The following is a 23117-nucleotide window of genomic DNA, read 5'->3' as shown; positions in this document are numbered from 1 at the left end:
CAATTAGTGCGGGAGACGCGGTCCCTCCGCGGGGACCCTGCTGACCGCGGCCCCCACAGCGCAGCTGCCGCTACCTCGCGCCCCACCCCCCACCACCGGCCATCGGCCCGCCGCAGCCCTCCCTGCCTGGCCGACAGCGCCGGCGGCCTGGGAGCCCCAGGGGACGCGTCGTCAGGCCTCCCGCCAACTGCAGTCATGGATCCAGCCGCCTGGCGCCGGCCCAGAGCCCAGGCCGACGTGAGGGCGCCGGGAGCTGGAACTTGCCGCCACTGGGTAGTGGGGGCGAGCGGGCTGGGACCCCCCTACCAGGGCTCCTGCGGCTAGGAGCCCGCCCCATCAGTCGCCCTTCTAGGCAGGGGCGGGCCCTGCCCAAGACCTCTTGCCTTCCCATGGCCCTCCTCGCTTTTTCCGGACCTCCAAGGCCAGGGTCTGGGCTGACTCGTGGCTATGTCAAGGCAAGGCTTTGGAAACCCACAGCCGGTGCCAGATCGTGCCCTTGCGGTTGGGAGGTGGGCAGGAGAGTGGGTGGGCAGTACAGGGCCACGGGCACTCATCACTGAAAGTGAGTGCATGGACTTCCTCCCCAGGGTCCCTGCCCAGCACAACCTGACTTACCCTCCCACAGGCTTTGGTCTTGTCCTTCAGGAGTCCACAGTCCCCAGGCCTGTGGGACCTCAGCACTTACCCACTGGTCCCAGGAAAGGCCACTAGAGGGAGTCCAGTCCAGGGCAGAGGCACAGACAGGGCCAAATGCTGCTTGGGAAGCCCCTTCACTACCCCTGCCCCTTGGAAAGCCAGTCAAGACGGCACTCTAACCTCCTACCACTATCCCTCCATAATGGCAATGACTCCCATGGCCATGAGAGGTTGGGTCTAGGTCTATTGTTTGGGGAGCCCATAGGTAGGAGGGAGAGGGCCCATTCAAGCCCTGAAAGATATGGGCTTGAATGGGCTGCGATCAGATGGTCCACAGAGCAGGGTTCCGCATACCTCCTTCAGGCAGAATTTGGGAGCTGTGTGTTCCTATCTGAGCCAGTTCCTCTGTGTGCAGGCCGCTTGCCTCTCTGGGCCTGCTTCTCCTTATCTGTACATTGGGGACTGTTCCTGTAGTAAGACAGGATGCTGGTCTCAGCCCCCTCTTGCTGTGGTCCAGGATTCCTGTGCACTCCCAGCCCTTTCAGCCACAGGAGCTGGTGGAGGAGCATGTTGGTGACCTCACCAAGGAGCTACAAGTGATCATTATGGATCTCCCACTGTTAAGGAGCAAAAACCCTTTTGAGGGGGAGCCTGAAGGTGGAAAAACAAAAGCCTTTTCAGGAAATTAGCACTAGTAGCAGGAAAATTCATCAAAAGCTGGCAGAGGCGCCCATGGCTGATTCATGTCTCTCGCCCAAGAAGCAGCTCCTCTGGCCTGGGGGAAGGGCTGGTAGCCTACAGGGTCTTCCAGAGACTCCAGACCCCTGGCCCGGTTGCAGGGCCTTTGAGCACCTGGCAGGGGTGCCACCATGGATTTGCTGCTCCTAAATCATAGCATTCTGCAGTGCTAGGAAAGGCTGCTGATGGGCAAGGGTCTTGGGCTTTAATACAACTGTTCCCTCTGCTGTGTGATCTTGGACACTCACTTGGCTTCTCTGATCCTCTCTGCCAGGAGAAATCTTGATATTGTCTAGCCTCTAGGTGACCAATACATCCATAATACTCAGCACATCTGGGAAAAGAGTATCTTTCTGAAAAGTGAGGATTCAACTATACCCAAACAACCATTGGTAGTGGGAGGTCTAATGTCAGAAACAGAGAGACAATCTGGATGTGGAACTCATTATTCTGGGTAGCACCCCCATCCCCCAGCATCCAGGTATGGCAGACAGAAGAGCTATTGCAGCATACACCTCCAGGGGGCGCCACTTATAGGGTTTACAGTCTGAATGAGGACGTAACCTGACCTCCATGCCCTGTCTCCCCTGGAGTTGAAGCTCAGATTGCACATTTGCGCACTCACACACGCGCCCCAGAGAAATCTTTGGTTGGGTGATCACATAACCCAAAATATCCACATTGGTCAGTCTTGGTAGCCTGCTCTTCTACTCCAGCCTATCCGTGACTGCCTTCAGCTCCCAGAACAGGTCCAGCCCCCTGGTCCAGCCAGATTATTTGATACTGAAAGAACCAGGATCCTTTTGAAGGGGATAGGGATATAGCAGACCCCAGAGGCTCAAGGAGTCCCTTCTGGGATCATACCCTGCTTCTGGAACCGCCACTGTCCCTGACTCAGCTACAAAAGGAGGCAGGCCACAGGCAGTTACCCTCTGCTGTAGAAGAACATGAACTCCACAGGTTTGCTCTGACAGGTCCCTTTTTAATGCTCTTTCTCAGCTCACCTTATGGTGTTTTGGCTAGACCTTGTGTGAGCTCAAATTGTTACCTAGTGCTTCCCTTGGCTGCCAACATTTACATCTGGGTTTGTATCAAAGTATAAAGTGGTAAAAATCCTAGAATTTCAGATCTAGAAGGGACCTTAAAGAGTGTCATAGCCATCATTCTTTGAGAGCTTATAACTTTGTGCTAAACACTAACCCAGGAAACTTCTGATGTTTTTGCCTGCACAGTACAGGCATTCCTTTTCCTGTCACCTCACTCTGTCCTTAGCGATTCACAGTGTTCACAGTTCAGGCATGAGGAGGTAACCCAAACTTGAACTGTTAAAGTCAATCCCAAGATTTTTGTGGAAATAACAGGAAAGAGCAGTCCTTACTGCTCTGGTAGAGTGGCTACCACTTGAGAGTGAGTCAGCAGATGAATGAAGCTAAAACAGAAAAACAGAACCAAGAGACCAAAAGAGAGAGAGACAGATTTCTGGTGTCGGTGTTTGAACACCGGAATCTAGCCATGTCTGAAGCCAATTACATTTAGACTTTTCAGTTAAATGAGAGAATACATTCCCTTTTTCACATAAGCCAGTTTTAACTAGGTTTCTGTCACTTGCAATGAAAATAGTCCTAAGGGACGCAAGTAGATGTCTTGCCCTCAATTTGTATTAATAGATGAGGAAACTGAGGAAGCAGCTAGCTCTGGATCTTAGGCAAGTCACTAAAGCTCTCTGACATCAGGTTGCCCTAATAAAGAATGAAGGCACTGAATTTCTTCAATTTCAAGACTCTTTCACTCTCCTGGGATCTATTTCTCTGGGTCTATCTGGCCATATGCCCTTGAATGAGTCAGTCACCTATTCAGAGTCTCAATTTCATGAGCTGCACAATAGGATAGTAATTCCTTCCCTCTTTACCTTGAAGGAATTACAGATAGGCTAGTGAGAGAGTTTTTGGAAAATTTCTTCGTACTAAAGCAAATGTTGGCCGGGCGCGGTGGCTCACGCCTGTAATCCTAGCACTCTGGGAGGCCGAGGCGGGTGGATCGCTCAAGGTCAGGAGTTCGAGACCAGCCTGAGCAAGAGCGAGACCCTGTTTCTACTAAAAAAAAAAAAATAGAAAGAAATTATCTGGCCAACTAAAATATATATAGAAAAAATTAGCCGGGCATGGTGGCACATGCCTGTAGTCTCAGCTACTCGGGAGGCTGAGGCAGTAGGATTGCTTAAGCCCAGGAGTTTGAGGTTGCTGTGAGCTAGGCTGACGCCACGGCACTCACTCTAGCCAGGGCAACAAAGCGACACTCTGTCTCAAAAATAAATAAATAAATAAATAAATAAAGCAAATGTTATGTAGTGTCCATGTTTTGCAAATGAGAAATCTCAGCTCATACTGGATAATCATTATTGTCCAAAATGGCCCATACCTTTTCCAAAACAATTTTTAAAAGGCTTTTAAATATAAAACACAGCACTTTAGGAGGCTGAAGCAGGACGACTGCCCGAGGCCAGGAGTTCGAGACCAGCCTGGGCAACATATTAAGTCTCTACAAAAAATAGAAAAATTACCCAGCCGTGGTGGCAGGTACCTGTAGTCCTAGCTACTTGGGAGGCTGAGGTGGAAGGATCACTTGAGCCCAGGAGTTCAAGGTTGCAGCAAGCTATGATTGTGCCACTGCACTCAAGTCTGGGTGGCAGAGTGAGACCCCATCTTTTAAAAAAAAAAATTAAAAAAAGAAAACCCTTAAGATCCAAAAACACATTTGTAAGGTGGGTTCCTGACAGCATCTCATTGGAAAGGATCTAGTGCAGCCCAGAATCAGGTAAAGTAAGGGAGATGGCACTGGAGGAAGCTCTCTTGGGAGTAATTCCTTATCCTGGTCACAGGTCCAGTTCTCTAAGAAGTCTTGCTTGTAAGATGTTTATTAAGGGGTGCCCTTGGGATCCAAACCTGTTGATGGGAGAGGAAGGAAGCAGGATTGGGTAGAAGGGGAAGTCAAGCTACACTGCAGGCCCAACGACAGACAGCCTCAGCTCCACAGGAAGCTCTGGAGCTAACATAGCCCATCAGCATTGTCTTGCCTGGTCTTTTTACCCCTACCTGGTCAGTCATTGCATGTGAGCTGCCTCAGGAAGGGATTGACCTGCAGGTAGCTCTCTGCAGCTCAGAGAATCCCTGAAGGGGCTGAGAGCATTCCCAGAAGCTAGAAACACGTGCTTCACTGAAGGGAGTTCTAGATGGTTCATCTCTGTGTCTGTCTCGGTCACCAACACTACCTAAGCTGCAAGACATGCTCATGGGAGCTCCCCTGGGGCAGGAGGGAGCGAGATGAAGCTAGCATAAGGTGAAGCTAGAGAAGCTGCCAGGACTGTGGGGTGCCAAGTCCAGTCTCCAGGGCAGGCCTTGATGAGAGGATGTGGTGGGGCAGTCATTCTGCCCAGCATAGTTGAGAAAGGCTTCTTAGAAGTCTCTGAACTATACTTAATGGAAGAGTGTGAATTTGCCTGGCCAAGAAAGGGGAGAAAGTCAAGCTAGACAGAAGAAGTTAACTGGGGTTAGAACAGACTGAAGCTAAACTCCTTGTCCATTCACTCAGGAATGCCATCTAGAAGAAGAGAACTATTGTCTGCTTTTTAAATTGCCCTTCTTGTGCTCCTAGAGGGCAGGCAGGCTGGTGAGGTGGCTGTGAGCTAGTAATTCTTTCTGCCTATTTATTAATACGAGGTAATATTACAGCATGATGGGAAACCCTACCTCTCTGGATGTTTTAGAGCTTGGGAAATTTGGGAAAGAATCCAAGAACATGGCAGGATATCAAGGCATCAGCAGCAGGGACACAAAAGGAGAAAATGTAGAAGAGGATGCGATTGGATTCAAGAGTCAATAATGAGCCAGAAGTGAGTGTTGAATTATTCAGCCTCCTTTATCGATCCATTGATCTCTATCTGCAGGTCTTGGTTTATTCTTGGTTGGCATATCCTGTGTCTGAGACACTGAGAAGAGAAATGAGAAGAGGAGGCACAGATTTTTAAGACGCAAGAAGACAGATGAGACAATGGCAAAGAGAAATTTGGCAGCTTGTATCAGGAACCTTATAATGTCCATACCTTTTGACCTAGTGGTTCTACTTCTGGAAATTGATCCTCAAAACACTGTCTAGAACTTTTAAGAAAAAGCCTTAAGCATCAAGATTTTCACAGCAGTCTTATTTGTAACAGTAAATAACAAGAAACAACCTAAACGCCCAGTAATAGGGAAGTGGCCAGGTAACAGTGGAGCTACAAGATGCCATTAGGAATTTTAAATGATAACATGGGAAACTACTTACACCATAGGGTTAGGCTGATAAAGAAACATCCAAAACTGCACATGTAGAATGCCATGACTATGTGAAAAAACTGTGGATGGTATGAGGCCAAAGGAAACATACTAAAATGTTACCAATGATTGCTTTGAGGTGGTGGGACTCATGATTATTTCCCACGAATATTATGAATTTCCTAAATTTTCTACAAAAATATGTGCAAGTTTTAAAAATCTTAATAGGAGGTGGAAAAAGCCTCATAGGAAGGCTGTACGGTAGTAAAATAAACACAAATTAGCGGGGAGCCAAATGCTCCCAGAGCCTGGGATGCTGCTGTGTCCCAGATGGGCTGACAATCTTCTTGGCACAAAGCATGGAGCTAAATGATAGCATGAACAGATACTGTGGGACAGTCATTCTATGGAGGACAATCAAAGGCCTTTGGACTCATATGTAAAGAAGTTTGAGTTTTCCCAGCAGAGAAAGAGGAGAAAGTAATGCTAGAGGCATGCGGGGAAACACCAAGTAGGTCAGCATGGCCGGATTGCAGGGTAACAGGGGGACAAATGATGGTAAATGAGTTTGGAAAAGAAAGGAGGGATTGTCAGGGGGTCATGAACACCAGGCTGAGGGCCTTTGTCTTTCTGCCACAGGCAAATAGGAGACTGGGGAGGGGTCTTAAGCAGAAGCTCTAACCACACTTATTTTTATTACTATCATTATTATTGTTATTACCATTATTATTATTCCCTAGATCCTTAGTCTAATCTGTTTCCCATCACTCACCAGAAACTAGGAGACTAGGGGAGGGGAGGTGGAACAGTCCAAAGCAGCCCTGTAGGATGATCAGCCAGGCTTCCTGACCCCAGCCTGGCCCTCTTCCCACCACACCAGCTTGCTTCTCATCCCCAGGCACCCAGACAAACCCCTCCGCCCCCCATGACAGAGAGGCTCATTTGGAGCCTGAGCAAGATTTGCAAACGTCAAACTTATAATTACAAGGATGAAATCATCTGGTTCCTTTTAAGCAAACGGGTTTATTGATCCCAACACTGAAGAAATGCTATTCTGGGGAAACTTGCTTTCCTTTGCCTATGGGATGGCCAAGCTGGTGGGGGAGGGTGGCAAGGGAGCTAAGGAGGGGGAGAAGCCCCTGGGAGGGAGGGGAAGTTCTTTATAGCCCAAGGCAGAATTTTATGGTATATGAATTATATCTCGAAAAGACAAAAAAATTCTTTAGGGCCCAGGAAACTGCTATGCTCAGGCAAATGACACTCTCATCTTGCATTTAGGCCCATCGCCTTTCAAAAACTAGAAGCTGAGTGGAGCCAGTGCTTTAGGCGCTGTGCCAGCCACTAATTTCCCTTCTCTCCCACCCCTCTCGAGTCTCATTTGTGGCTCCAGATCCTATTTCAACTTCAAGATGGTACAATATTTCCTCAGTAACTGAAGGGAAACTGTTTCCTTAGAAAAAGGCACTGAGGCTCAGAGACTTCCTCTGGGAAGAGAGGCAGAGAGGCGGGTGGCTGCTGACATCCGATCTGGATAAAGGCATCCTTTCTGCCAGAGAGAGAAACAGGACATCTAGGCCTTGACCTTCCAAGCCAAAGAGGGACAAACAGTTGGCCTAAGGGGTAGGAATGCACAGCCCTCAAGGGCCAGAGCCACATCCTGCCACAAGGCCCACAATAGAGCCCCTTCATTCAACCTGTTGGGGACCCTTTAGGAACATGGTGGGGTGCTCCAGGAGCAATGACCCCAGCCATAGCTCTCCATGTTTGCAGTTCAGTGAGGGAGGCAGGCAGGATTTTTGGTGTCTTAGAGTAAAATGATTAAGACCACAACCCTGCACTTTAGGAGGAGGGAGGATTGCTTGAGGCCAGGGGTTCAAAACCAGCCTGAGCAAGAGCAAGACCTCATCTCTATAAAAAATAGAAAAATTAGCCAGACACAGTGGCGTGCCTATAGTCTCAGCTACTTGGGAGGCTGAGGCAGGAGGATCACTTGAGCCCAGGAGTTTGAGTTTGCAGTGATCTATGATGACACTACTGCACTCTAGCCTGGGTGACAGGGCAAGACCCTGTCTCAAAAAAGAAAAGAAAAAGACCACAACCTTGGGGTCACTCAGCCCCTTGAACCTCAGTTTGCTCATCTATAGAATAGGGTCAATAATACCAAACTTACAGGGTTGTAGTGAGGATCAAATGAGGATGATGTGCCTCAATGCTGAACCATTTTGTTATTGTTAATGGATCAGGGTCTTGTCACTGTCCTATGGTCACTTATTTACCTTTTCAGAGTCTATATCCTCATCTGTCAGATGGCGCAGGAAGACCTTACTTAGAAGGTGGTTGTGTGAATTAACTGAAATGAGGAGCACAAAAGCACCCAGATCAGAGCTTCATAGTTGGACTAGACAATTGAGGGTTCTCCATCCCCTGCTCAGCATTATTGTGTATCATCTACGTCCCCACTCAAGGTTAGCCTTGAGTCCTGCAGGAGCAGCCACTCGCCTAGGAAGGCAGGGAGATGCTCAGAGGAGGCCCTTGGCTGGCTGAATTCTTAGGAAAGGAAGGTTCTAGACAACACAGCTTCAGATAATTCAGTCACGTTTTGGGGAGATGGGGGCTGGGTGTTTCTAGGCAGCAAATAGATACCCCCAGGCTTCCATCTGTGGGCCTTAGTAGATGGATATTAGCAAAGCCCTCCATATAGTGGTGTTTGGACCAACCCTTACCCAACCAGACAACTGCCAAAGCTGTTAGAAGCACAGACCTAAATTTACCTAACATGGGTGAAAATTTCCTTTCTATTTTTTTATTTTTTATTTTTTTTTATTTTTATTTTTTTTTTTTTGAGACAGAGTCTCTCACTCTGTTGCCCAGGCTAGAGTGAGTGCCGTGGCGTCAGCCTAGCTCACAGCAACCTCAAACTCCTGAGCTCGAGCGATCCTCCTGTCTCAGCCTCCCGAGTAGCTGGGACTACAGGCATGCGCCACCATGCCCGGCTAATTTTTTCTATATATATTTTTAGCTGTCCATATAATTTCTTTCTATTTTTAGTAGAGGTGGGGTCTCGCTCTTGCTCAGGCTGGTCTCGAACTCCTGAGCTCAAACAATCCGCCCACCTCGGCCTCCCAGAGTGCTAGGATTACAGGCGTGAGCCACCGCGCCCGGCCAAAAATTTCCCTTCTAAATTTCCTTTAATCCAGTTTTCAAAATAGGTGAAAAAAATTTAAACAACAAAAAGGCATACAGAGGTCAGCTGAGGAGATGGCCTCTTTCAGCCTGCGGCTGGTTTCCCGGTCATCCTGGCTGGTTGGATGCCAGACTACGCTGAGTGTGGGTTACCCTGTGGCCTAGACTTGCCAAAAGCTGTCTGTGGAGCTGCTGTTCTGGGTCTACTTGGCAGGCTTTACCGTCCCTTTCCCGTTGGACATCATTCTCCACCTCCATGAGCCTAACAATTAGAGCACCCTGCCCTGCTCTGCACTCCCACCCCTCCAAGTCCAGCTCTCCTGATCCTGACCTTTTCTTTGCCAAAGCTCATGGTCTGGGCATCTAGGCCACTGTAGAAATCTTTCAACTTTTATCTATTCCATATTTCCCATGGAAAAAACAATTATTGCTAGAATCTAAAGGCCAAGATCAGCTGCAGGTCTTTGAGTCCTACGTGGACCCATTGTGGAGTAAGAGTGGTTCCTTGTGGAGCATTTTTTTTTTTTTTTGAGACAGAGTCTCACTCTGTTGCCCAGGCTAGAGTGAGTGCCGTGGCGTCAGCCTAGCTCACAGCAACCTCAAACTCCTGGGGACAGGAGGATCTCTTGATCCCAGGACTTTGAGGTTGCTGTGAGCTAGGCTGACGCCACGGCACTCACTCTAGCCTGGGCAACAGAGTGAGACTCTGTCTCAAAAAAAAAAGAGATCCTCCTGTCTCAGCCTCCCGAGTAGCTGGGACTACAGGCATGTGCCACCATGCCCGGCTAATTTTTTCTATATATATTCTTAGCTGTCTATATAATTTCTTTCTATTTTTTTAGTAGAGATGGGGTCTCGCTCTTGCTCAGGCTGGTCTCGAACTTCTGAGCTCAACTGATCTGCCCACCTTGGCCTCCCAGAGTGCTAGGATTACAGGTGTGAGCCACCGCGCCCGGCCATGTGGAGCATTTTTTAGAGACAGAAATGGAAAGTGTCATACCAATGTCGACCTAAACAGAATGTAGTAGTGCTGAATGGTTTCATATGGGATATCCCTGTGATACATTTTACTCTTTTTTTTTCCTACCAGGAGGGCCAAGCAGCAGAAACCCCGGCAGTGAGCCCTGCTCCCCTGACTACCCGCCTTTGGACAGTCCTTGTTGACTGGGTACAAAGTCATCATCTTCTTCTCATTGAAACAATGGCTATGTTGTCCTATTGCCCAAGGACACTAGAGTAGAAAACTTGAGGAAAAGGCAGCAGATGTATGAAGGTTTCTATTCCTTGTGAGTGACTTAGTTCTGCCTTGGTGTCTTGGAGTAGAATAACTCCCAATAGAAGTTGCAGATATTTAAGGCTGGTTTTTGTCTGCACTTTGCCTGTGCTGATATGGAGTTCCCTACCAGTTTGACCAGAACTTTTAGGTAGCAAAATAAAAATGACATCCTCTGCCAGATGTAGGTAACACAAACTGTTCAGTGGGGCCACAATGTATTCCCACCTACTCCCTCCTTTTGGGGAAGCTGCTCTTCCCCTCTTTCAACTATCAGACTCTCTCTGAGGCTTCCAAACACAGGCCCGCAACACCTGAAGGGAAGGCATGACACAAGCTGACCAATCATATCATCACATCTGCCTGGACATAGTGGTTTGGCAGAGGGGAGGTATGTGACTTGGGCTGGGCAATCGAACTCCTTTCCAGTAATTTTATGACTTGGAGATGGAGGATGGCTGCTCCTATCCTTTGCCAGGAAATAAATGCCATGCAAGAGAGCCTGAGAGAATTAAGCAGTGAGTATAAATGGAGAAATGGAAAAGAAAAAGAGAGTATTGTCTGGATACTGTTCACCTATCTTTCTCTCTGATCAGTTCACTTGAAATAAAACACACCCCTTTTAGTTTTAAGTTTGTTGGAATTGGGTTTCTATCATTTGCAATGGAAAGAGAGCTGAGGAGAAGATTCTGAGACAGCTGAAGGCCCAAAGATGGTAGTTGGTGTTATCTACATCTATACCCTGTTGTTTTTTTTCAATGTTTTAAATTTTTTGGTAGAGACAGAGTCTTGCTATGTTGCCTAGGCTAGTCTCAAACTCCCAGCTTCAAGCGATCCTCCCAACTTGGCTTCCCAAAGTTCTGGGATTACAGGTTTTTGTTTTGTTTTGTTTACAGAGACAGGGTCTTATTTTGTCCCTCAGGTTGGAGTGCAGTGGCCCAATCATAGCTCACTGTAACCTCAAACTCCTGGACTCAAGAGATGCTCTTGCCTCAGCCTCCTGAACATGTATATACCCTTTCTACTGTGTATACATGTACATTTGCACAGGCTTGGTGTGTCAGATGGACATGCCCTAGGAAGGAACTGATTCTATATTTGCTATTCAGAAATAGCATGTCTGTCAAAACTACCAGTCTACAGGTTTGACTTCGCTGCAAACTCCCTCCCTGACCTTGGGCAATCCCTCTCTGGACCTCAGTTAGGGTGATCAACCATCCTGGCTTGCTGGGGACTGAGTGGTTTCCAGGGACATGAGACTTTCATTGCCAACACCATGATACTTTCATTGCCACCAGTTCCTGGCCAACCAGGACAGTTGGTCATCCTAGCTCAGTTCTGTATCTGTAAAAACAAGATTGGACTGGGCAGGGATGGGAAATTCTGCCAAATCCTGCACTCAGGCAGACATTGCCAATTGACTTTGGCACTAATTCTTATGAGTTTATGTGTATCCTCACTCTCCTTTGCAATATGGCCAGCTACTGTCAATCAGAGTTGGCACTCATTTGCCATCCTTGGACTGAATTTTTGACAAGCTGGAATTTTAAGGATCAAGATTTGAGGACCAACTTAGAGTCAAACTCTGCCATAAACTGGGTTTCAGACTTTCTCCAACTCTGGCTTAATGAATTCCCTAGAACTTATGGATCTTGTTTTTTAGATTTGATTGTATATTTGGGTAGATATATGGACTGGCAATATATTACATATATAATTCAGCTTGTTCTTCTTTAGAAACTTAAATTTATTAAGAGCCCATTATGTGCTAGACCTACATAAATGCTTTAACACTAACACTGCAAGCTTATGAGTTGTCTGCGTTTTGGAAATAAGGAAACTGAGGCTTAGCCATCCAGTTGTTGTCTAAGGCCCCACACAGCGAGCGGGCAGAGGGGCTGAGTGGAATCCCATCTAAGGCCCACCTGACTCAAACAGCCATAACCCTTCCACCACGATTCAGTTGGATTCTTTGGTCTGTTTCCACCTTTAGTCTTCGATATGCACAGCCTACACCCCTCCCCGTCGGTTTGGGGGAACAAAAGTCCCCAGGGACTTACGTTTCCTCACATTCAAGTGACACTCTGGGGTTACTCCGCGCGGCTGGGGAACCCAGAAGTTCCAGATAGCTGAGAAAGGGCGGAAGAAAAGGCCTGCGCGGGCCACTCCTGGTTGCCAAGAGTTGGGCAGATCCCCACACGGCAGCTCCACACTGAGTGGCACGAGGGCTGGCAAGGGGAAGAGCTCCGCGCAGCGGAAAGAGCCCCAAGTCTCCGCCAGGCCGCCGCTGCGCAAGCGACGGACGGCGCATGCGCAACGCGGGCCGCGGAGTTGTGAATGGTGCATCTTGTTTGCTGGAGTTTGAGGCGGGCGGGCGCGCGAGGAGGAGAGGTGGGGCCGGCGGGGGCGGGGCGGGCAAGCGGGGTGGGCGGCGAGAGGAAGTGGCGGCGGCGGAGGCGGGGGGCGGCGAGAGCTGGGTCTGCGCGGGCGGTAGGCAACGGCTGAGGCGGCTGCGGCGGCGGCTGCGGCGTGGGCAGGGCTCGAGCGGGCGGCGGCACCTCAGACTGCTCGGAGCGGGAGCCCACGCGGGCGGGCGCCTGAAACAAAGGGAAGCGGGAGTCCGGGCGCCGCGGGTGGGCGGTCAGTCAGTCCGCGCGGAGCCGGCCAGTGGGTGCCCGCGCAAGCTCCGAGCCCGGCCGGCTAGCGCGGCCTTAGGGCGGGAAGATGCCGCGCGTCGTGCCTGACCAGCGAAGCAAGTTCGAGAATGAGGAGTTCTTCAGGAAGCTGAGCCGCGAGTGTGAGGTGAGGCGGGCGGGCGGCGCGGAGGCCGCGGCGCGCCCGGAGTGGGCCTGGGAGGAGAAAAGTTTGGGCGGCGCGGTCCCCGGGAAACCCGGGCAGGCGCGCCTGCAGAGGGACAATCTCGCCCGGGCAGCCATCTGCCCGCAAACTCTGCTTGCTCTTATCGGCGCCGCCGCGGATTTGGCTTCTGATTTCGGGCCGTCTCTGCCTTGCAGATTAAGTACACGGGCTTCAGAGACCGGCCCCACGAGGAGCGTCAGGCGCGCTTCCAGAACGCCTGCCGCGACGGCCGCTCGGAAATCGTAAGTCTCTGGGACCCAGGCGCGCGCGGGAGCCGGGGCGCGGGGACCGAGGCGCGCGCGGGTCACTTGTTGCGCCGGGGCCGCCGCGGCCCAGGCCGGTTCCGGACAGCGCCGCGGACGCCGCGGCTCCCGGAACTGAGCGGGCTGCCGTCTCACACTTCCTACTCGGGATTCAAAATGCGAAACCAGACACTGGCGGGCCGATCCTCGCGGGGAGACGCTTTCCCTGTGGCCCGCTGCAGTGGCTTATGTTTCCCAGAGCCGGTTCGGCGAATAGTTCACTGGGAACGGAGCTCAAACCCGAGCCAAACTAAACAAGGAAAGGTCACTGTATAGCTCGTGACACCGATTCAGGGTATTTGTAGGAGGAAACACCCATTAGGAAAAAGGAATCAGGGCTTCATTCAAGGTCAGCGATAGTTTGTTTCTTAAAGCTAGATTTCCTGGTAAATCTATATGTGACGCTGTCTCACTACCGGTGTAGCCGAGAATAAATCTTTACTCCACTTATATATTGTCCTAATAGAGAGGGGAAGGGAAAAAAGCCCTAAAGGATCTGTTCTCATCTTTTCAGAGAATATTAAGCCACAGGAGAATCAGAAACCATTAGCCTCTTTTTTCAAACCTAAACATGTCCCGTTTAGTGCTGTAGTTCCTAAAGAACTGCATAGATATTCGAAACCCACAGTTGATCTACTACCCTGTTTTGGGTAGTAGATTTGGTGCCTCTTATCTGTCAAATCTTGTGTTGAAAAAAATCCAGTGTCCTGGTTCTCATCTTTTGGTTTGTCCTATTGGAAGAGCTAATGAGGAGTGAATGGTAGGAAGAAACTAAAGAAAAGAGGTTGATTATTTTTTAAAAAGTCGAAGCACTTAAGTACTGTCTGTTCTGTGACTCTGGCTCATTGCATTGGCAGAAACTTGAAGCTATCGTGCAGTTTGAATTTGGACTAACAATAGGAAGACATATTGGAAAATTTACTCTTTATAATCAATTTATTTATTTTCATTGAGATAATTCACGTCACAAAATTCTCCCTTTTCATCACCAAAATCAAATTTGCAAGGAATACTTTGATATTTAAAATGAAGGCTTTTTGGAGTTGTATGGTAGTGAGAAGATATTAGTTACGTTTATCTAGAATATTTGGTCATTAATGCACATTATGAAAGAAAATCTTCAGCTTTTAGCCTACTTCCAAGTTTTTTGAGTAGTTGTAATACTTATGTGATTCAGATGTATAAGACAGATACTATTTGGTTTTGGCACTGAATGGTAGAAGAAAAGAATCATTCATTAGCTGTTCTAGTGACGGTATCATTCTTTGCCTCGATTTCCTTTTGCAAAAGGTGGATGGGACACCTGACCAAAGGATTTCCTGGAGGTAACTGATGTAATTGTGAAAGATGATATACAAAGTATCCTACTATCATTTTTTTTTTTTTTTAAGAGACAGAGTCTTGCTTTGTAGCCCAGGGTGGAGTGCGGTGGCTGTTCACAGGTGTGATCGTGGCGCACTACAGCCTCAAACTCCTGGACTCAAGCGATCCTCCTTCCTCAGCCTCCTGAGTAGCTGGAACTACAGGCATGCTTGCCACTGTGCGTGGCTCCAAGTACTGTCACTGTTTTTGAAAGCTGAGGTTTTTTTTTTAAACCTAGTGAAACATAGCCAATATGGTGTTTTCTGTCATATCAGACTTTGCTGCATAACATTAAGAATTGGGGGTATAACTTAACGTACAGTATATCTGAATTGCTGTATTATAATAGTGTTACAATATTATAGCAGTGTTATGGGTCATTTGTATTTGTCATAAATTTCTTTCCAGGATGAATTAGACATTCTAGGTTCCCCCACCTTCCAAATATCTGATCCTACGAATTTTAAGTTTTAGATTTCTGATAAACATTGAAGGTTAAAGAAGATAGAGTGCATTCTGGGTAAGATTTGCACTAAGATGGCACATGTTTTATTTTGTTGAGTATGGGAAGGAATTTCATGTTTCACCTCTCTTAGTTTTTCCCCTTTAATTCAATGTTACCCACATTTAAGTTACAGGATCCTTAGCTCCTAGAATGTGGACACTTTACATTAGTTCTGTATACACCCCTCTGGATACAGGTACTTTGCACAATGCCTTTTGCATTGTAGATACTTGATTATTTGAATTTAGAGGTTACTTAATTTAATGGCTAAAATTTGTCTTATGACTTTTAAACAGGCTGTGGTTTCTACCTATTCGGTTGTGAAAAAGGCATGATTTTGCCTCTATTTTGACAGCAGCCATATGTGGTAAGAATATAGATAGTTCTCAAAATTATTCCTAACCCTTCTGCCCCAGTTGCCCTTTTGCCTCTCTTTTTATTTTGAATATCTCCTTAAGATATCAGTGAGGTTAATGAGGAATTTAATTTGCATTTAGATGTAAAAGAATTTAAGGGCTGCAGTGCTCATCTTTCTTTAAAATTCAACTAGACTCCTTATCACAGTGTGAAATCAAAGTGATTATGGGTGAGAGAATCTGTTTGGTAAAATCCAATTTATTCCTGTTATGAATTCTTATTACAGTAAGAGTGTTGGAGATGTCTTCAATACAAATAATAAAAAAAAAATGCTTATGAGAGGTATGGTGACTCTACTGTGAGAAGAGTAAAAACTAACTTTTTTTTTTTTTTTTTTGAGACAGGGTCTTACTCTGTTGCCTGGGTTAGAGTGCAGTGGTATGATCCTAGCTCACTGCAACCTCAAACTCCTGGGCTCAAGTAATCCTCCTGCTTCAGCCTCCTGAGTAGCTGAGACTACAGGCACATGCCACCACACCTGGCTAGTTTTTCTATTTTTTTGAGGAGACAGGGTCTTGCTGTGTTGCCCAGGCTGGCCTTGAACTCCTGGCCTCAAGCAGTCTTCCCTCCTTTGCCTCCCAAAATGCTAGGTGTGAGTCACTGTGCCACTGGCCTAGTATGTATTTTTAATCCTGAAGATTGAATGGTAAAAAGTATGTTGGATGGCACAAGGTATGCCATTTTAGAATTTATGAAACCTATAAAATGTAGTCAGGACAACCTGGAAATCTTGCATATAGACATTATACCAGTATAACATTTTAATATTTTCGGTCAGAATTTTTCCCAACTCTTATGTACGTGTAGGTGTTCCATTAAAAAGAGTTCTATGATAAAATAAGTTTGGAAAATGCTATTCTAGAATGTGTTTTTACACCACCACTTCTGTCTCAAAGAAGGATTTTTATGAGATAATGGGCATAAAGTGATGAAGCAGGAAATCTCTTCTGAGGTTGGCGTTTAGACAGAAGGTGAGGTCATAACATCTGCAGAGTGTCTTAGCAGAGATCTGATTTGGGGTACACTGGAGGTGGTAGGATTTGCTACTAGGTGAATACTGAAGAAACATGCCTCAGGGATTTTGACACAGGGCATTGATTCATGGGCTGAATCTCTTACCTGCCACCTCTCTGCTCTGAGAATTTCATTATCTGAGGCTTTTGAATACGTTGGTTGTCTTACTGAGCCCAAAGTTATTTCTCTTATATTGTTTAGCAGACACTTATACAACATTTACTTGGTACTGTTCCAAGCACTTTGCAAATAGTAATTTGTGAGGAAACTGAGGTAAACTTCAGGTCATGCAGCCTAAGCAGATTCCCTCCCAGAGTCTGCTTTTCATTTGCACTAGTGTTGGTGGAGCTTTTGTTGATTATGCTAATAGTACATGGGAAGATATTTTTAAAGGTTAATGTTGTAATATTGATGTAAGTTCAGTTTCTGTTCATATAAAATATTTACCACAAGAAAACGGTATCCCAGTTGATTAAGGAAATGCCATCAAAAAGTCTAGAGATTTAGCAATTAGGTTAATAAGTGTACCTGTAGTACCAATAATGGAAATAGGAAATATAATTTTTTTTTTTTTTTTTGAGACAAAGAGTCTGGCTCTGTTGCCCTGGCTAGAGTGCCGTGGTGTCAGCCTAGCTCACAGCAACCTCAAACTGCTGGGCTCAAGCAATCCTCCTGCCTCAGCCTCCCGAGTAGCTGGGACTACAGGCATGCGCCACCATGCCCAGCTAATTTTTTCTATATATATTTTTAGTTATCTAAATAATTTCTTTCTATTTTTAGTAGAGATGGGGTCTTGCTCTTGCTCAGGCTCGTCTCGAACTCCTGACCTTGAGTGATCCTCCCACCTCGGCCTCCCAGAGTGCTAGCATTACAGGCATGAGCCACCTCGCCCGCCCAGGAAATACAATTTTTACCTCTAAAGAATCTAAGCTGTTAAGCATCAAGGGAACCAGTGGATAGCTAAATCAGCTGATGGCTTTAAACAGATTGCCCCAAATGTGAACCCCTTGTTTTCAGATGAAGATTCTATTCTTGGAAACAAATTATGCTTCAGAACTTAATTAGTAAAATAAACCAAACAAAAATTTTCTCTGGTTTCAGCAAAGAAGAATTTATATTTTAGATGATGAAAAATGTATTTTTTTCAAAAATGCTTTTTACTTATTTCTTTCTTTCTGAATTTCTCTTAGGAAAGGCTAATGTTATTTTTGTTTTTCACATGGGGGAAATTTAGACTTAACTTGCTCAAGGGCTACATAGGATGACACTTTATCAAAATGGCTTTAGATTGTTCTGTCTGTTGAGCTGTACTACCCAAATCTTTTATAAATATTAGATGAATACTTTTCTCTTTGTTATAGTCAGTTCTAGTTCTCCTAAAATCAAATTTTAAGGAATGCATTTTTTTTAATCATCTAAGGTTTTAGAGGGAAGTACTGTTATATCACATACTAATAAATGGTGTAAGGAGAGACAATCCCAAGTGCATTTTTTATGTACCACGTGCCATCTAGTGTTTCTGTGAGCAAAGGAAATCAAAAAATTAAAATGTCTCATTTATATAACTTTAAATTGTGCTGTGCCTTAAACTTCAAAATCTTTAGATTTTTCACATTTGAAAATATAAATTTTTAAGTGCAGGAGTCGTGGCTTCTGGTTAGACATTAGCAGTGTGAGATCCTAACATCAGCAAAAAATGACCTGAAAGAAAGTATTGATTCCATGTCTGATTTTATATTTAAGCAGCCAATGGCAAATGTCCTCAAAATGGAATCAGATGTTTGTAACTTAATACTTAAGAAAAATGATGAGTGCATGTTTTTTACTTTTAAGTATTCTCAGTGCTGCCTGGCTTAAGACATAAACTGATGTAAAAATAAATGACTGTCTGCATAATTTATGTAATGTCCTGCTCCTGATCCTGTTTGTATTGATTTTTCTAAAAGGCTTTTGTGGCTACAGGAACCAATCTGTCTCTCCAGTTTTTTCCGGCCAGCTGGCAGGGAGAACAGCGACAAACACCTAGCCGGGAGTATGTCGACTTAGAAAGAGAAGCAGGCAAGGTAGGAAACATTTCTTTGCAATTTAAGATACTGTGGGTTGTTTTGTTAGAGATTATTTAATGATTTATGTATTAATAAAGAGATCACAGATTTGATTACATAGGCATATGATGAGTTTGTTTTCATTCCATGTTATAAGGATGTACTATAATTTTTTAAACTCACTGTTAAACTTTTATATCACTGTGTTGCTAATTTCATGAACATTATATTCATCACAGAAAGTTTTAGCCCTTAAATTTAAGAAATGTGTTTTCCTATATTTAACATTCAAAACTTAATTCTTTTAAAAGTGTTGACAAGATATTTTTTGTTTACTAAAATATATGTAACTACAGTGCTGCAAAAAAATAAAATTAAGAGAAAAATGAAAAAAGGCTCTATAGGCTTCAAAATTAATAATAATCTAGAAATATCTCATGGGTAACCTTCTAATTCTGTTAGCATAGCAAATTTAATTTTGAGAAAAACAAACAATGTGAAAACTAACTTGGAAATGATTTGTTTTGAGGAAAAGTTTCTGGGAAAACAGATGCCTTATAATTTTGATCTTGCATTCTTAGATTAAAGATACAAAAAATATAGGTGGAAATGTTCAAGCCGAGAGCCCTGTTTAAAATCTAAGTTAAATGTATTATATGATTTTGGTGAAATTTTAATGAATAGTATCTTGGATTGGTTGATCCTTGATCAAGAAGTCAAGGAGTTGACTTCTTGAAATAAAATTTTTAAAGGAAAAAAAAACTTTTTTGGATCCAGTTTTATACTCATTAGTTCTCCTGTTTTTTTGTAGTGTGTTTCCATACCTGTTTCTATCAACTTGCTAAATTACTTTTCTAAGTGTCTTCATGAATAGCATAACGTATCACTTTATTTGTAAAACATAAATGTCTAAATATTCCATTGAGAAAATTAAAAAATATTTGTGTTAGGCTGTTTAGGAAGAGGATTTCTAACCTCATATATATACAATGAAGAATTTTTTGCTTTCTTTAACTTTTTGAAATTAGATTTGATCTTTTGTGGATGACAAAACAACTAATCTCCAGATTGGGAAGAGGGAAAATAGATTATAGGATTTTAAAAATAAGTAACAATGAAGTAATTTACTTATCTATGTATTAGTTTGTTTGCTTGGAAATTAAAAACAAATGTTCCAGGTTTTTCTACTTGGTAATTCTTATACATTCTTCTTAAGGAAGAACTTGGTAAGTCATTGTAGAATAATTTTTTTTTTTTTTTTTTTTTTTTGTCTTTTTGGTGCATGTATATGTGAAAAATGAAGAAATTATTTTTTCCTTGTTTGAAACACTTCCTTATAGTTTAACATACTAGGTCAGATACTAAAGGTATAAACCAAAAAAATTTGTTTTCCTCTCTGCTTTAATGCAAAACTATTTTAAGACTTCAAGATTGACATCTCAATGTTACTGATGTCTTCCAGTATTTAATGACTAATAAATGGGTTGTTAACTCTACTAGAAGGTATGTTTGCTTGAATTAATTTAATGACATCACTTCACCAGTTTAAAGACATTATCCTTGGACTTAAGCCATTGGGATGTTTTTAATTATGTGACCAAAGATAACAAAAATGTTAGGTGGCTTGTTCTGGTACAGTCATGTGTTACTTAACAATGGGGATATGTTCAGAGAAATGTGTCACTGGATGATTTCATCATTGTGTGAACATGGTGTGTACTTATACAGACCTAGATGGTACAGCCTCCTATACACCTAGGCTATGTGGTATAGCCTATTGCTTCTAGGCTACAAACCTGTACAACATATTACTGTGCTGAATACTGTAGGCAATTGTAACACAATGCTAAGTATTTGTGTATCTAAACATATCTAAATGTACAGAAGGTACAGTAAAAATACAGTATAAAAGATAAAAATGGTACACCTTTATGGCACTTACTTCAGTGGAGCTTGTAGGACTGGAAGTTGCTCTGAGTGATTCAGAGAATGAGTGGTGAGTGAATGTGAAGTCCTGGGACATTATGTACTCTGCTATAGATTTTATGAACACTGTACACTTAGGCTACACCAAATTTACCAAAAAAAAAAAGAAAAAAAAAGTACTTGTGATACCATGTTATGCCAGCTATAATGTTCACTGGCAATAGGAATTTTTCAGCTGCATTATAAATCTTATGGGACTACCATAAAATGTGGTCCATCATTGGCTGAAATGTTGTCATGTGGTGCATGACTGTGTTTAGAAGATTTGTTTTTCAAATTTATCAGGAAGAGTGATAGGACTGATGCAAGCTATCAGGAAATGTATATTTTATGAATATTGGTTTTAGAAGTTTTTTTCTATAAAGGGACAAATTGTAAATATTTCTAGTTTTGCAAGCTAACAGTCTCTGTCACAGCTACTCAACCCTGCAACTGCTTAACTTTGCTGTTGTAGTATGAAAGGAGCCATAGACAATATGTAAACAAAGGAATATGAGTGTGTTCCAAGAATGGTAACACTGGCAGAAATCAGTCTTTTTTTCTCAGGTGCAAACCTGTAAATGTTTATGTCTAGATCATGTATTTCTCAAATATAATTTTGCCAACAGTCTTACTGTACTAACAGAATCTAGAAGGAAGTAAATAGTCGAGAGCATTAACTCCTAGTATGTTGTTCAATACCACTGGGATAAAATACTCCAGTGAATTTAGAGAAAATGTACTGTCCTGTGTTTTCTCATCCATGGAGCTCGGACTGTGGAATCCCGTATTTCTTTCTGCCTTTTTACGATCTCTTTCTTATAACCATTAGATTTTATTTCTATCTCCAGTGAACTAGGACTAGAAGCAAAGAAAATTGAAAGAATTTCTCCAAATGTTATTAATAATTATTTGCCATTGTTCCTTATATTGGATCCCAAATCAGTGTCTTCCACATTCTCTCAGCCTAGTTACTTCCTGAAGCATCTTAGTTCTTGTCCCATTCATACCCAGCTTTGAGGAAGCTATAGTGGTTAAGGCTTTAGAGTTAAGTAGCTCTGGCTTCTTTATTTACTACTATGTAACTTTGGGCAAGTTATGTAACCATTATGGTCCTCAGTTGTAGAATGAGGTTAATGCATACTTCCCAGGGTTGCCTTAGTGAGTAAATGAAATAGTATATGTAAACTGTTTAATCCTGTACTGTACCTGACACAGTTATTAAAAACTTCATTCATTCAGGGCTGGGCACAGTAGCTCTTGACTGTAATCCCAGTGCTTTGGGAGGCTGAGGTGAGAGGATCACTTGAGGCCAGGAGTTTGAAACCAGCCTGGGCAACATAGCAAGACCCTGTCTCTACAAAAAAATTTTTTTTAAAGTTAGCTGGGTGCAGGCCAGGTGCAGTGGCTCACGCCTGTAATCCTAGCATTCTGGGAGGCCGAGGTGGGAGGATCACTCGAGGTCAGGAGTTCGAGACCAGCCTGAGCAAGAGCAAGACCCCGTCTCTACTAAAAATAGAAAGAAATTATCTGGCCAACTAAAAATGTATATAGAAAAAATTAGCCGGACGTGGTGGTGCATGCCTGTAGTCCCAGCTACTCGGGAGGCTGAGGCAGTAGGATCACTTCAGCCCAGGAGTTTAAGGTTGCTGTGAGGTAGGCTGACGCCATGGCACTCTAGCCCGGGCAACAGAGTGAGACTCTGTCTCAAAAAAAAAAGTTAGCTGGGTGCATAGTCCTAGCTACTCAGCAGGCTGAGGTGGGAAGATCCCTTGAGCCCAGGAGTTCAAGGTTAAAGTGAGCTGTGATCATTCATTCAGAAGATCTTCGATGAACACCTTTTGTATACTGAGCATTGTCCTAGGCACTTGAGATACATCGTGCACAAAACAAAGATCCTGCCCTAGAGGTTGTTTTATGGGGGGAGTAGAGGAATAGACAATATACATAATAAATAAGTTATATAATATGTTACAAAGTGATAATAGCTCTAGAAAAAAAGGAAAATTAGTGTAGAATAAGGGTGATCAATGAACAGGAATGTTTGCAGGGGTTTTTGGGTTTTTTTTTTTTTTTAATTATAGCCAGGCTAGAGTTCAGTGCTGTGATCAAAGCTCATTGCAGCCTCGAACTCTTGGGTTCAAGTGATCCTCCTGTCTCAGCCTCCTGAGTAGCTGAGACTATGGTCATGCCACATGCCCAGCTAATTTTTTTTTCTTTTTTTAAATTTTTTGTAGAGATGAGGTTTTTCTATGTTGCCCAGCCAAACTCCTGGCGTGAAGCGATCCTCCAGCCTCGGCCTTCCAAAGTGTTGTATTACAGGCATGAGCCATGACACCTGGCCTGTAGTCTTAAATAGAGTGTTCTGGGTAAAGAAGATCATATCTGAACAGAGACTTGAAGGATGTTAGAGAATGATGAGTCATGCAGTATCTGGGGAGAAAGATGTTCCATACAGAGGAAATAGCCATGGTAAAGGCCTCAGAGTGGGAGCTGGCACCCTGTGTT

At 44.3% G+C, this 23117-nt stretch overlaps 1 protein-coding gene across 4 annotated transcripts in view; it reads left to right on the top strand.

The window, feature by feature from the left end:
• The first annotated feature begins 12612 nt into the window (after positions 1 to 12612).
• Positions 12613 to 23117, top strand: part of CBFB (core-binding factor subunit beta) — a 51320-nt gene continuing 40815 nt past the window's right edge. For 3 of the 4 annotated variants that reach the window (XM_069456374.1, XM_069456371.1, XM_069456372.1), the window contains exons 1-3: positions 12613 to 12942; positions 13155 to 13241; positions 18546 to 18662. In XM_069456374.1, coding sequence (XP_069312475.1) covers positions 12865 to 12942; positions 13155 to 13241; positions 18546 to 18662 — 282 coding nt within the window. In that variant the 5' untranslated portion in view covers positions 12613 to 12864. The remainder of the gene's footprint in view (positions 12943 to 13154; positions 13242 to 18545; positions 18663 to 23117) is intronic. The other variant, XM_069456373.1, reaches the window with a different exon arrangement.

Source organism: Eulemur rufifrons, chromosome 23, assembly GCF_041146395.1.
Source record: "Eulemur rufifrons isolate Redbay chromosome 23, OSU_ERuf_1, whole genome shotgun sequence".
Lineage (NCBI taxonomy): Eukaryota > Metazoa > Chordata > Mammalia > Primates > Lemuridae > Eulemur > Eulemur rufifrons.
The sequence above is the reverse complement of the archived record's forward strand: the minus strand, read 5'-3'. Positions and strand labels throughout refer to the sequence as shown.